Source organism: Apteryx mantelli, chromosome 30 (genome assembly GCF_036417845.1).
Source record: "Apteryx mantelli isolate bAptMan1 chromosome 30, bAptMan1.hap1, whole genome shotgun sequence".
NCBI classification, from domain to species: domain Eukaryota; kingdom Metazoa; phylum Chordata; class Aves; order Apterygiformes; family Apterygidae; genus Apteryx; species Apteryx mantelli.
In genome coordinates, this window is record NC_090007.1 from 295,359 (window position 1) to 308,183 (window position 12,825).

General features: G+C 64.4%; 1 protein-coding gene across 1 annotated transcript; it reads right to left on the bottom strand.

The window, feature by feature from the left end:
• Positions 1–1,355: 1,355 nt before the first annotated feature.
• On the bottom strand, positions 1,356–6,889 carry PLPP2 (phospholipid phosphatase 2). The gene is made up of 6 exons (XM_067312989.1): positions 6,638–6,889; positions 3,647–3,798; positions 3,087–3,364; positions 2,856–2,913; positions 2,565–2,741; positions 1,356–2,424 (listed from the first exon to the last, which is right to left on the bottom strand). The coding sequence occupies exons 1-6, from the start codon at positions 6,687–6,689 to the stop codon at positions 2,287–2,289; spliced, it is 855 nt and encodes a 284-aa protein (XP_067169090.1). The 5' UTR covers positions 6,690–6,889; the 3' UTR covers positions 1,356–2,286.
• Between the last annotated feature and the right edge of the window lie 5,936 nt (positions 6,890–12,825).

Here is a 12,825-nt window from a genome sequence, read left to right on the forward strand (position 1 = left end):
GGCCGGAAGCCAGAGCACGGCTAAGCACTGCCAAAAGCAGCTTATTTAGGAAAGGAGGTGACTTGGCTGAGCACGTGGTGCACAGAGCTGCTGACGCTGGGAACAAGGCCCAGCCATGGCTCTGGGGCTGCCTCCAGCCGCGGGTTACTCATGGCTCGGCACACCATGAATTTTGTCAGGTCTCAGCCCCTTCGCTCCGCAGGGGGCAGGCAGGCAGGCAGCTCCCCGTGTGTGCCCAGCCAGCCCTGCCCTTGCAGGAACCCAGCGCTGCCGCATTGTGGCCCAGCTGGTTTTTCCAGCGCCGCATCCAAGAGGCAAAATGAGATCTCAGGGGAAGGGAGCGGGCGCGTTCCTGGCTGTGCAGGGGCGCTGCCGAGGGCAGTGCTGGGAAGGGAGGCAGCTGCTGGGCATGGCAGCCCCCCGCCAGCCGGCCCGCCTCGGGGAAAGGCTGCTGGGTGTCGCTCCCATGCTCTTCTCTGCAACCCCTAGCAAGAGGAAAACCAAACAAACACACGAGCTCCCAAATCTGAGCCGCTCCCTGACTGCAGGAGCTGCTGCTTCGAAGACTTCTGTTTGCAAACCACGCGGCAGAGCCCCCTGCTCTGGCAGGCCCTGGCATTTCCCACCGTGGCCAGGTTTGCTTTGCACTGCCAGCTATTAAGCAACCAGCCTGGGGGCTCCAGGAGGAAGGACCCCACTGGGGGACTGGGGAAAGTCTTGAGGGAGGAAAGCTCTTAAGGAGCAACAGAAAAGCAGCATGTGGCAAGGGAGTTTCCCCTACGCAGGAAAGGTATTTTTGGTCCGGACTTGTTGAGACTGGAGTAACTCGCACTGCGTAAGGACTTCGCCAAGCACCCTCGGCATGCAGTGAGCCCGGGGCCTGCACAGCTCCCAGCCGGGGCAGACCTGGCTGCACCGACTGCAGCGGGGTCTGCAGGCAGCGCCGAGCCCCGGCCGGGCCACATGGCTCCAGAGGGGCCGGATGGCCCCAGGAGGGCCACGGCCACCAGGCGCTGGTGCAGCATGGAGCCTGCGATGTGCCCACGCAGAGGGAGCAGGCAGTGGCTGGGGCCCCCACCGGCCCGCGCCGCCGCGGCTCCTTCTCCAGGAGAGGCGAGGGAGCTGCTGGCACAAAACGTCATTTTTTCCAAGAGATTCACCCCGCCTTCCCTCCCCCTTGGAGAGGCCGGAGAGCTGCTCCGGCTGGCACAGCCACATGGGCTGCTCCATGCATGCTGCCTGCTAGCAGTGGGCTTCGGACCCCTTCCTTGCACGGGGAAAACCTCAGCGTTTAAGCCCGTCCGCTCCAAGGCCCAGCACATCTACGGAGCAAGAGAAGAGGTCTGACACAGACATTCTTTAAGGATGATCTAATTTAAAAAACATTTTTATAAAAACACATCATTATGAAAATGCACGTAGTTTAAGAAGAGGCCCACAGCTCTCCAGCACCCGAGCAGCTGCACATGGGAGATGGGACCGCGAAGGGCCCCTTTCCCACCTTCCTAAGGAGTTCAGAGTGGCGCGTCCAACTCTGCGTCCCCATTGACCTTCCCTTACCACAGAAGACGTTGCCCCTCGCCCCTGCCCACCCCCTGCACCCCTCGAAGGAAGGGCTGAAGCTGCAGGAGAGCCCGGCAGCTGGCGAGCGTCCCTGCAGCCCGGCACCCGCGGGGCGAGAGGCAGCCACTGCAGCCCTGCGGCATTGGGTGCCGCGGCAGCCAGCCCGCCCCGCGCACCCCGCGCTCCAGCGGCTGCTGGCGGCCGGCAGCGCTTTTAAAGGCAATTGGAGAGTGGAGAAGAGCTCTGGATTGCTTTAATCCTTTCCAAAAAAGTCTCGCTAGCCCAGCAGCTGCCCTCCTCCCCTTGCGCTGGGAAGGATTTGTGCTCACGAGGCTGCACAGCTTGACAAGGACACACGCTCGGCTCCGCCAGCCTCAGCCTCCCCGAGGGGTCTGCTCGCGGCTCGGCGCACGTTGCCAGCCCAGGAAACCCCCCGCGTGCCTCGCGCCCCCTGCCCGGCCCCGCGGCGGGGCGCAGGCGGGGAACGGGCTCCTCCGGATCTGGGGACCGGGCGCTCCCTGCCAGCGCCGCGCCAGCACAGGGAGCGTGCCCCGGGATGCCGGGAGAGGGGCCAGGTGCCCACGGACGCCAGTGGAGCGAGGGGTGCAGCAGCCGCGGAGGTGGCACGAAGCCGCGCTGCCGTGGGACGGTGCCGGGAGCCGCAGCCCGGCCGCGCGTCCCCACGGGCGTCCGTCCCCCCGCGGGCGTCCGTCCGCGTGCGGCTCACGGGGCGCTCCGGTAGCTGTAGTGATTGCGGTCGGGGTCGCTCATGGTCAGGGGCAGGCTGGGCTTGCGCTCCGCATCCTTCTCCTCGCACTGCAGCGCGGGGCGGCGCTTGAAGAAGTCGGAGACGTAGCGGACCTGGAAAAGAGAGTTGGGGAGCCTTCAGGCTGCGGCCAGCCAGCACCCTCCCGGCCGGCCCCGCGGGCGAAGCCACCGTGCGGTGGGGTGAGCCGGCCCCGCGCAGACCCGAGCACCGGCGCGCGCCCGGGAACGCTCACAGTGAGGACGGCGATGAGGGCCCCTTGGAGCAGCCCTGCCAGCACGTCGCTCCAGTGGTGCTTGTAGTCGGAGACGCGGGTGTAGCCCACGTAGATGGCGAAGGCGATGAGGAAGAACTGGATGGTGGGGCGCAGCAGGCGGGCCCACTTCCACACCAGGCGGGCTTGCACGTAGAGCTGGGCAGGGAGGGCAGAGCCGTCAGCGGCGCCGCGAGGGGCCAGGCTGCCCTGCCCGGATGGGACGGGACGGGATTCCCAGCGCTGCCCCGCGCCACCTCCGGCGGCACTTACCGCCAGGAACACCATGCAGTACATGCCGAAGGAGGAGTGCCCGGAGTAGAAGGACAGTCTGGAGGGAAAGGAGGTGTCAGGCCAGGAGGGACCCGGCAGCGCCCCGCTGGCCCCCCCCGCTCCCACGGCCCCCCGTTCCCGGCTCCATGGGCAGAGCCCCCGGCCCGGGCGCCTGGCTGCCCCGACCTCCCGTCGCGGCACACCGGGGAGCCGCTGGGCTCCGCAGCTCGCCTGGACTCGGTGACGTTCCTGTTCTCCCCCTGGCAGATGTTCTCCAGCTGCACGTAGACGGAGCAGTTCACCTTGGACCAGTCGGGATTGCAGACAGCCAGGAAGTTCGGCCGGAGGCGGCCGATCATGTACTTGGCCAGGTCGGTCAGGGACTGGCTGATGGCCCCCCCGAAGAGGAAAGTCCCCACCACCTTGTAGAGGGCGGCCAGGTAGTTGTTGAACTCCGACTTGGAGTAGAGACGCTCCGTGTAGACCAGATAAGCCTCCCCTGCCGAGATCTGTGGGGCCAAAGGGCGAGGGGTGAGGGTCTCGGGCCTGGCGCGTGGCTCCCAGACCCCCGGGATGCTCCGGCACTCGGGTCAGCGGCACGGGAGCTCCCCGCGCCCAGAGCAGCCCCAGGGCAGGGTGTCCCACTGGCTGGGAGGGAGCCCCGGACGGGGCAGAGCTCGTCCGCGGGGCCCCACCGGGGCTGGGGAGCCGGGCTGAGCCCGGGAACGCTGCCAGCTGGGACGCCAGCCCCGGCTGCGGGGGGACACGGGGGGCACATGGGGCTTCCTTACAATGACAACGGTGCAGGTGATGGTGACGCCGGCCATGAGGCCATGGGTGATGGTGTCTGCCTTGTAGGGGTAGCGGATGGAGTCATCGTTGCAGTAGAAGCCCCGCTTGTACGGGGAGTTGACCAGCGTGAGGATGACGAAGGGCAGAGAGGCTGCAAGGCAGAGGGGGGGGCAGCGCTGGGGCACGCGGCACTGCGCGGCGCCCATCCCGTCCCCCCGGAGCGGGATGCCCCGGGCGACGCTGTCCTGCGCCGCCCGCGCCCGGGGCAGGAGCACTGCCGCTCCAGCACACCACCGATTAGCAGGGCGCTATCGGGCGCCAGCAGCTGCCTGCGGCGGCCAGATACCACGCGAGATGGCCACAGAGGGCCCCTGCGGCCCCGGAGGGTGCCGACACCGGCTGGCCAGCACAGGCCAGGACGTTCCTCTGCCCGGGAGGTGCTGAGCCCAGCCGGGGCGTCGAGAAGCCCTTGCCCGGCGGGAAGGGGCGAAGGGCTTTTCCTGCCCATGCAGCTTGCGCACCATGGCCTCGGCTGCACGGAGCCACACTGCCACCCGGCCCCAGCCCCGGCGACGCTCCCTCCGCTCCGTGCTGCCGGAGCGGGGCACGGCTCCAGGAGAAGCCGAGGGCTGGAGCAGCTGCCGCAGCAAGCGGGGCAGGCGGCGGAACGGCCCCTCCAGCCTGGCGCGGCGGCACAGGGCCGGCGGGACACTGGCGTGGGCAGAGCCGCTCTCGGGAGTGTCCCGCAGTCCACCTTAAGCAGGGACTCCTTCCCGGTTCCGCCGCTGGGAAGTGATTTCCGCCTGCCCTTGGTTAACCATCTCCTGGGCCAACCTGCGCCTCCGTCCCCAGCAGGCCCCCTCCTGCCCCCAGCCCCGGCCCCAGCGCAGCACCGATCGGGTCCTTCACGCCCCGGAGCTGCTGCTCCTGCTCTCACCAAAGCACAGGGGAAAAATTATCGCAGAGCCTCACCCCGCTGTTTCCACGCCTCCGAATCCACCCGCTCCGTGCTCCCCCCAGCAGACGCAAAAGCGGCCAAAAACAGAGCTACGAGAAAGCTCGGAGGAACAGGCCTCAACTCCTCCCGGCTCCCCGGCACGAGAGGAGCCAGGTGACCCGTGCAGGGCAGGGGCTCGTTTTTAGAAAGTGCTCTATACTTCAAACATTATTTGCTGCTCAAATTAGACACCCATTCTCATTCTGGATAATTTCATCTTCCAAAAAAGCTCCCCTAAAAATAAAAGACACCCACGCAGAAGAGAGAATAGAGACCCAAACAAAAACAGGAACCTGCCTTTCTCCACCGGTGCTTAGAGAGCCCAAGAAAGCAATTCCCCGGCTCAGGAGGCTCAGGCTGAAATTACGACCTGGGCCTTTATTTTTAGGCCATCCTAATTAGGCGCTTGTGAGCGTCTATTTTGGAAACGGGCGTCTTCCTGCCCTGGGTGGTGGTGGGGGAACGGCTGCCTGGAGAACGCAGCAGGGTGAGGGAGGCAGGGAGGGAGCTGGCGGCATCCCGGTGCCGCGCACGGGCTGTCGCCGGGACAAGGGGAGCCCGGCCCCAGCCGGAGCCCCAGCCGGAGCCCCAGCCCGGCTGCGGCGGCTGGAGCATGGGGGCTGCCGCCACTGGGATGCGCCAGGGATGCTCCCGTCATGCCCAGCGGGACCGGCCCCGGCTGTGCCCCACAGCCCCGCTCCGGCCTCCCAGGGAGGGAGAGGCAGGCCGGAGAAACGGGCAGCCTCAGGCAGGAAAGGTCCCCTCCGACTCGAAAACAAGCGGGCAGGCTGCACGGCTTTGGCTTCGTGGGGCCGAACAGTCCCCGGCTCTGCCCCCGGCCGTGCCGCGGCACCCCGCGCCGGGGCTGGGCTGCAACTGGCGGCACTGGGCACGTCCCCACCGCTCGCCTGGCCCCGCCGCAACACCGGGGCTCCCGGAGCCGTGGCCCCAGGCGACCGGGCTGGAGCAGCCCCTGCTCCGGCTCCAGATCTGGGCACCCCCCTCACACCCGGCTCCACCAGCCCCCCCAGCTCCAGCCCCGTTTGCCCCCCCAGCACATGGCCCTGGCGAGCACCACCATGGGCACCCGGTTCGCCAGGACCCTGGTGCCCCACGCAGCCACCACAGCCCCGGTGTGAGCCATGGCCTCCCGTGCCTCAGTTTCCCCCGGCCGGCTGTGAGGACACCGCTCTGGGCTCTGGCAGCCGCCGGGTGCTGCAGGGACCCTGAGGCTCCTGCCATGGCCCCGCCGGCCAGCCCCAGGCCACCAGCCTGCTGCGCCTTAACGTGCCGTTCCCGGGAGGGCAAAGCAGCACAGGCGAGGCCGATAGCTTCCGTGTTGAGCCACGAAGCCCTGCGCTGCTCTGCCGCGCTGACTCCCCGGGGACAAAGGCTAGTGCCAACAGCGGCCCAGGTGCCTGGGGCAGGTGCTCGGGGTGCGCTCCCAGCCCCCGGGGCTGCGGGACCACCCCAAACACCATCACTGCCCTCCCAAGCCTGTCACACTGGGCGGCCTCCCCCAGCCTGGGGGTCGCTGCCCCATGGGGCACCCAGCGAGCACAGGGATGGGGACGTGGCCCAGGGCACAGCACTGGCATCAAGGCAGGAGCTGTGAGCGGGGCACGGCTGGGACAGGGGCGCCGGGGTGACGCATAGCTGGGACAGGGGGCACAGGGGTCACGCACAGCTGGAGCAGCAGTGGGGGGGGTGCACAGCTGGAGCAGGGGACACGGGGATCATGCACCGCTAGAATGGGGACAGGGCGCACAGCTGAAGCAAGGGCTGGGGGGTGCACAGCTGGGACGGGGCACGGGGGTCACACACAGCTGGAGCAGCAGTGGGGGGGTGCAGAGCTGGGACGGGAGGCACAGGGGCCGTGCACGGCTGGGACGGGGCCGGTACCGAGCCCCAGCTCAGGGCGAGGAGGGTCCGGGGTGGGGGAGCCACCAGCTGGCACCGAGCCGGGCCAGGCCGGGCCAGACCGGGCCCTTACCGACCACCACGCAGAGGACATCGAGCACCACGAAGACCTTCCTGCGCTCCATGCCGGAGCCGAGCCGGAGCCGAGCCGGAGCTGGGGGTGCTGGAACCGAGCCGGCGGCTGAGGCGGAGTCGGGGGCGCCGGAGCGGCGCCGGAGCGGAGCCGGTGGCCGAGGCGGTGCCGGTGGCCGAGGCGGTGCCGGTGCCGGTTCGATGGCGGCCCCGCGGCCCGGCCCCGCGGCTCACATGGCCCGGAGCGGAGCGGAGCGGCGCGGGCCAGGCCGGGAGGTAAAGTCCGGGCGGACGGGATGGGGCGGCACCGGGGCGGGACGGGGCGGCACCGGCGGCCGGTGCCCCCGCCCGCGGGCTGGCGCGGGACGGCGCGGGGCGGTGGCGGGGGGCGGGCAGGGCAGGGGCCGGGGCCGGGAGGGGCGGTGGGGGGCAGAGGGTCGGGGTGTGGGGCTGGGGGGCTATGGGGGGCGGAGGTGCTGCACGGGGCAGGGGGCAGTGGGGGCGCTCGGGGGCCCCGGACGCTCGCAGCGCGCCGCGCTCCGGCAGCCTGCGCGGGAGAGGCCGGGAGTGTTTGTTTAAACTTTCCTGCGTCCCTGCCAGGGCGAAATATCCTGGCATCGCCTGCAAAGGAGAGAAGACAAAAAAGCGGAGAGGGGGAAGCTCGGGAAGGGGGGAAGGAGATGACCTCACAGGAGCAGGAGGTGGAAAAGGAGCGTGGTGAAGGGCAGGTTGCGGCACCGCGGACGCCGAGTGGGTCCCGGAGCGACCCTCCCGCCCGGCCCCGACGGGGTCGGAGTCGGAGTCGTCCGGCTCCAGGGCCCCCGGAGGGAGGTCGGACCCCCCCGTCCCTGAGCTGCAATCCTGAGCTCCGCTTCCTCCCCGCTGTTGCGACAGAGGGCAGAGAGGGAGGCCTCATATGAGAGCAGCACGTGTCCCGCCAGCTCTGGGCTCCTTTTCTAAGAAAAAAGGGGGAAAAAGGAAAAATCGGAGAGTGGAAAAATGCAGCCACAGAAATGTGCTGGCTGCGGGAGCAGTGGTGCAGCAATCTGTTTATTGCAAAGCAGATAAGGTGCTGACTCAGTTGCGATGTCTGTTGGAAGGAACAAAGATTCCCCAGTATAAGACACCCGGAGACACAGCAGAAAAAGGCTGCAACGAGGAATGGCGGGAAGCGAAGGCACCCAGATTTAAACATGGGACGAGGCACACGTTTGTTTTAAACTGTAATTGAACTGTGGGAATGCACGGTGGTACTTTCCTGCGCCCTGGACGTTGTCAGAGCAAGACAGGCCTGTAGCACTACCCAGCTGGGGATGGGCCGAGCCGGCGGCACCCGGAGCGGGGCAGGAGCAAAGCTCCAAGCGCGGGTCCCCGTGGCGGCTCCCTGCCGGGGATGGGGATGGGGACGGCTGCAGCCAGGCTGTTTGTTCCCAATGCCAGATCCAGGCCTGACTCTTGGTTAGGAGCGGAAGGAAATGTAAATAATACAGAAACCACCCAAATGATAGCTACTGGTCTGGTTTATTTAAGTCCACTGTGAGCAGCCTGCGGAGAATCCCAAGGCTGTTGTGGGAAGCCAGCAGAGCTGGAAACTCTCTCGGGATGCCCTGGGATTTAAGGAGAGGAGCAAGATCACTTGCCAGCTTCCCTCTGCTCACAGCAGACGCATGCCTCTGCTCCAACCTGATCCCAGCCGGTCTGCCCGCCGCACCCCTGCCCAGCCCGCCAGGCGCTGCCGTGGCGAGGGTTCGCCCCGTGCCGCAGGCTGCGCGCCAGGCCGAGGCCAAGGCTCTGCCGAGCGCAGCCCCATGGAGTGGCCCCACGGGGAGGACTTTGCCCTGCGCGGTGCCGTTGGATGGTGCCAGGGCGGCGGGAGGCACAGCACAGCCCTGAGCGGGGACGGCCGCTGAGCCACTTCTGCTGCTGCTGAGCAGGAGGGAGCCCTCCCTGGCCTGGGTTCCCAGCACATCCTTGCCCAGCCCTGGCTCTTCCTTGGGAGCAGGGGATGGAGGAAATCCTTCCTCCACAGGGCGAGGGACAGCACAGAGAAGTGGCCGTTCCCACCCGTGTTGGGCCATCTCCGTCCCAGCGACAGGGGTCCCTATGCAATGGGCACCAGGAGCTCATCCGATTTCCGCAGATGGGTGCCCTGGAATCTTTGGAACAAGAAAATGGCCCTTCAAACCCCCCTTGGTGCCGGTACAGGCTCGTCTCCGCCAGCCCAGCGCCTCCAGTCTATGCACAGGAGCCTGCAGGGCCGCGCCCTGGCTCCCATTCTCAGGGCTGCCAAGGCTCAGTGCGGCAGGGAGCATCTCCCTCCTCCCTCTGCTGCCTGCTGGCTCCCGCGCAGCCTTGCCGCCGCTCTGCCTGGCCCAGAGGCGTCCAGGAGGTGGACAGCATCATCCCGTGCACCGGAGCCAGCTGAGCAAGGGGGGAGCGGCACCCCCAGGGCCGAGGCGGGCGGAGCTGGAGCTCGAGGGAGCTCGCAGCCCTGAGCATTTAACGAAGCAGGTAGCGAAGGTCGGACCTTCCTGCCTGATAAGGCTGGGTGGAGCACCAGGGCACAGAGGAGTGAGATGCGGCTCTTCTGGGAGTCACAATAACCTCCCTGAGCACTTGGAAATCCCATTAAGAGCAGCAAACACCGGATGTTTGGAGACAGGATGGAGCAGGGGCTCGCGGCCCGAGCAGGAAGGACAGGGCGTGAGGGGTGCAGCCCCGGCAGGGCCTGCGGCTGCTGCACTCGCAGCGCCGCGCGGGGCCCAGCGCATGCATCCAGCCACGCGGGAGCGGAACGATTGCCCTCTGCTGTCGAAGCGCCACGGCTGCAGCTGCTGCGCGCAGACCCTGCAGTGGCCGCACGCCTGCTTCCACGCGCAGCACGGTGCGGGATGCACCGCCGCAGCCCCGCTCCCCTGCTGAGGGCTCGAGGGCAGAGTCTGGTGCCAAACAGAGCAAGAGCTGCACTACATATGCCATCACGGGGCTGCACACACCACTGCAACCGTCTCGCAGCTTCAGCTGGCCCTTAGGGTTGTTTAGGCATCATGAGTGTTGCGCAGAAGGGGATGTTGCTAAAACTGTTTGGAAAGCAGAGTTACATGCTTGTTTTTGTCATCTGACTCAAAGCCAAAGTTTCTGCAGCATTTCCAGGAAGGAGAACGCATCCCAGCTCTTGCATCTCTGCAGCATCATAGCTTTACCCCCGCAGTGTCTCTGCCACTTACAGCAGCGAAGTCACCGGGACAAGGCCAGGGGTGGCAAGAAGACAAGGTGGGAGCAGATGAGGATTTGATTGTGTTCAGCCCCTGACTTGGCAAGAGTTTGCCAACCCCAAAACATCTCCACAACAACATTTCAGACTCCCAGAAGTGGTGTTTTCCCACTACGTTTGGTTCTGTTGGAAGATTTCTGTGCGCCCAGGATGGATCCTGGTCCTGGATGCTCCTGGGCACTGACTGACTGCACAGCAGGACTGGTGCTTCCCAGCAGCCTGCCCTGCCCTGGGACCCCCGGCCACCCCTCGAGCCCTGCTGTAGGGGCTGAGCCTGGCTTGCCAATATGCCCCAGGTCCTTGCCAGGGCTGCAGCAGGAGGGGACAGAGCAGCAGGTTGGCACAGTTGGGTTCTCCGGATCCTGCTGAATTCCCGCAAAACGCCTACTGCCTTCTGCAAGGGCTGCTAATACGCTGGCTCCTGAAAAAGCAAACACAGCTGCTCCCCACCAGGACATCCAAATGGAAAGAGCATCAAATCTCGCATCAAACAAAGGGCAGGTGGGCCACCATGGCACTGGAGCAGGGGGATGATGGAAAAGCCCAGGGAGCAAATCTTGAATTCCTGCTGCAGGCTGAGCCCAGCCCTGCTCCCAAAGGAGCTGCAGAGCTCCGAGCAGACCAGCCTCTTCCTCCTGGCTGAGAAGGAAGCAGGGAACATCCTCCTGTCTGTGGTGCCCTTGGAAGTGCCCACATTCACACCCCTGGCTTCTGCTGCAGCAGAGCCAGGAGCCCGTCTGCGTGTCCAGGGTCCTGTGCAGTAGCTGCTAACAGGCCCTCCTGTTCTCAGGGACAGACGAAGCTGAGCTCCAGCTCCGCTCCTGAGCCCCGGACGCGCTGCACTGCACCAAGGGCTGTTCCCGTCCAGGCAGCAGGGACGCTCTGCCCCTCTCCTACCCTGCTGCGGCCATGGGGCGCCAGGCACAAGAGCTGCGTTCCTGCCAGGCAGCCACCTCTGCCCCACCTGGCTGAGCTGCCACAAGGAATGCACAGGATGGAGAGTTTCCAAGAGAAGGGTGGGTTTGCCTATTTCCTGCTGGTTTGGGGGTGGAATTTTCCAGCTGGACAGGGGGCTGTGAGCGAGAGAGTCCAGGAGCAGAACAGCGAGCCCTGAGAGCCCTTCCACCCCAAACCTTTTGGGCAAAAGATGAGAGTTGATCCAATCTGATCAGTCACAGAAGTAGGATAGCATTACACCGCAGGAACTGAAGGGTCCAAGTGTCCCTCCCCAGCACTGCCTGGAGATCCGGGCTGGCCTCAGGCAGCTGCCTGATTCACTGCCCCAATTTTTGGAGCACTCCACAGACCAAAGGGGCTGACAGCAACAGGCATCAGAGCTGGTGAAAGGAACAGAAGTCAAGGGTTTTCTGACAAAACAGAGGGGCTTTGTGGTGAGGAACGAGTCTTCCTGCAGAAGCATACAAAGCAGTTCTGGCAGGAACATTTCCCTCACCTCCAGGATGTTATTTCTGGCTGAAGCCAGCGAGACGTGGATAGGCAGCCCTCCCCGACTCTCCAAAGGTTGCCAGGGTTTCAGAGGACTCAGGGCACCTGTAAGAGCAACAAACAGCTCCCTCCCCTCCACACACACAACTGGGAGGGTAAATTAAGCCAAGGAAGCTGGACCTCCTTCCAGGCCATGATGGCATCCCTCCTACGAAGCACTGGAAGGTCTTCTAATGCGGGTTTTGGAACCAGATGTTTCGGCCAGGGATTATATCTAGCTGGGACTAGATCTCTCCTGTCTCGGCAGGGAGAGCAGGGGCCAAGCAACACTGAGTAAGCAGGTAACCTGTGAACCAGCCCCAAACCGTCCTGCGACAAAGAGCAGCAGGCAATCTCTGGGGCCGGCTCACTCAGACTCGTGCCATGGGGACCACCTGTATCTCACCACTGACCTGAGGCCGGGCAGGGCAGGCTGAACGTACCAGTTCACTGATCCTTGGATGAAGATGCTCTTCACAAAGTAGAACTGGCTGTGTTTAAGAACAGGTCAAATTCAGCTTCCACATGAGGAATATACCAGGGCTCCCTGGGCTGTTCTGATGCAGGCATCAGTGGGTAATCTGAGCATCCAAGACGGGAGGACACAATCCCGCAGGGGCTCCAAGATCGTTACCTGACCTGCCAACTCCCAGAGGACGGGCCTTAATCAGTGTTCAGCCACACAAACTGTCCTTGAAGCTCTTTCTCTTAGAGACCACATATGGCTGAACAAGGACATCTTCTGCCTACAGCTTCCAAAATGCTCTTCTGTGCACATAAGATTCAGCCTTTGCCAAAAGAGCACTTGCCCAGGTTAGGGAAGGGATCAGACAGAAAAGGCAAAGACCCCTTTCCTCACTTCTGCCATCATGATGTACAGGACTGGGACACCTCAGTCTGCAAAAACAAGACAGGCTTCCTGCTCACTTTCAAATTAGGTTTTTAATTAAATAAATAACGGCGAGGGGTCTTCAAGGCAGTATCACTTCACAGTGTAGGGCTTGGGGGGGGGGGGAGGGAGGGGTTGGAAAAGAGTCCAGCATTGAGAGCGGCTCAAAGTGAATGTGCTTTTTAAGAAGGAAAAAGAAAATCCCCAAACCAAAAGAAAAAAAAAACAACCAAAAAAAATCCCAAACCAAAAGTGACTCCCCCTCCCTGTCCCAGCCCTTTCCACCCCTTTCCCAAAATGTTTTATGGAAAGAGCGCCACACTCATGTTGAAAGACCCCATGCGAATCTGTAAACAACACTGAAGAACATAAATAAGAGACATTTCTGCCTCCCCTCTCCTGTCATTAGGGCTTGAAACAAACCAAAGAAAAAATGGTTTCAGGAAAACTAAGAACGTTCTTGACTGATGGAGAGGAGATGCCAAGGCCTAGCCCTCCCTGGGAGGGCTCCAGATGCTCTCCCCCTGCCTCCTCTTCTTTC

Coding starts and splice junctions, on each gene's coding strand:
- PLPP2 (XM_067312989.1), bottom strand. CDS start 6,689: ATGGAGCGCAGGAAGGTCTTCGTGGTGCTCGATGTCCTCTGCGTGGTG. Junction 3,365..3,646: donor TCACCTGCACCGTTGTCATT/GTAAGGAAGCCC, acceptor TTGGCCCCACAG/ATCTCGGCAGGGGAGGCTTA. Junction 2,914..3,086: donor AGGAACGTCACCGAGTCCAG/GCGAGCTGCGGA, acceptor CTTTCCCTCCAG/ACTGTCCTTCTACTCCGGGC.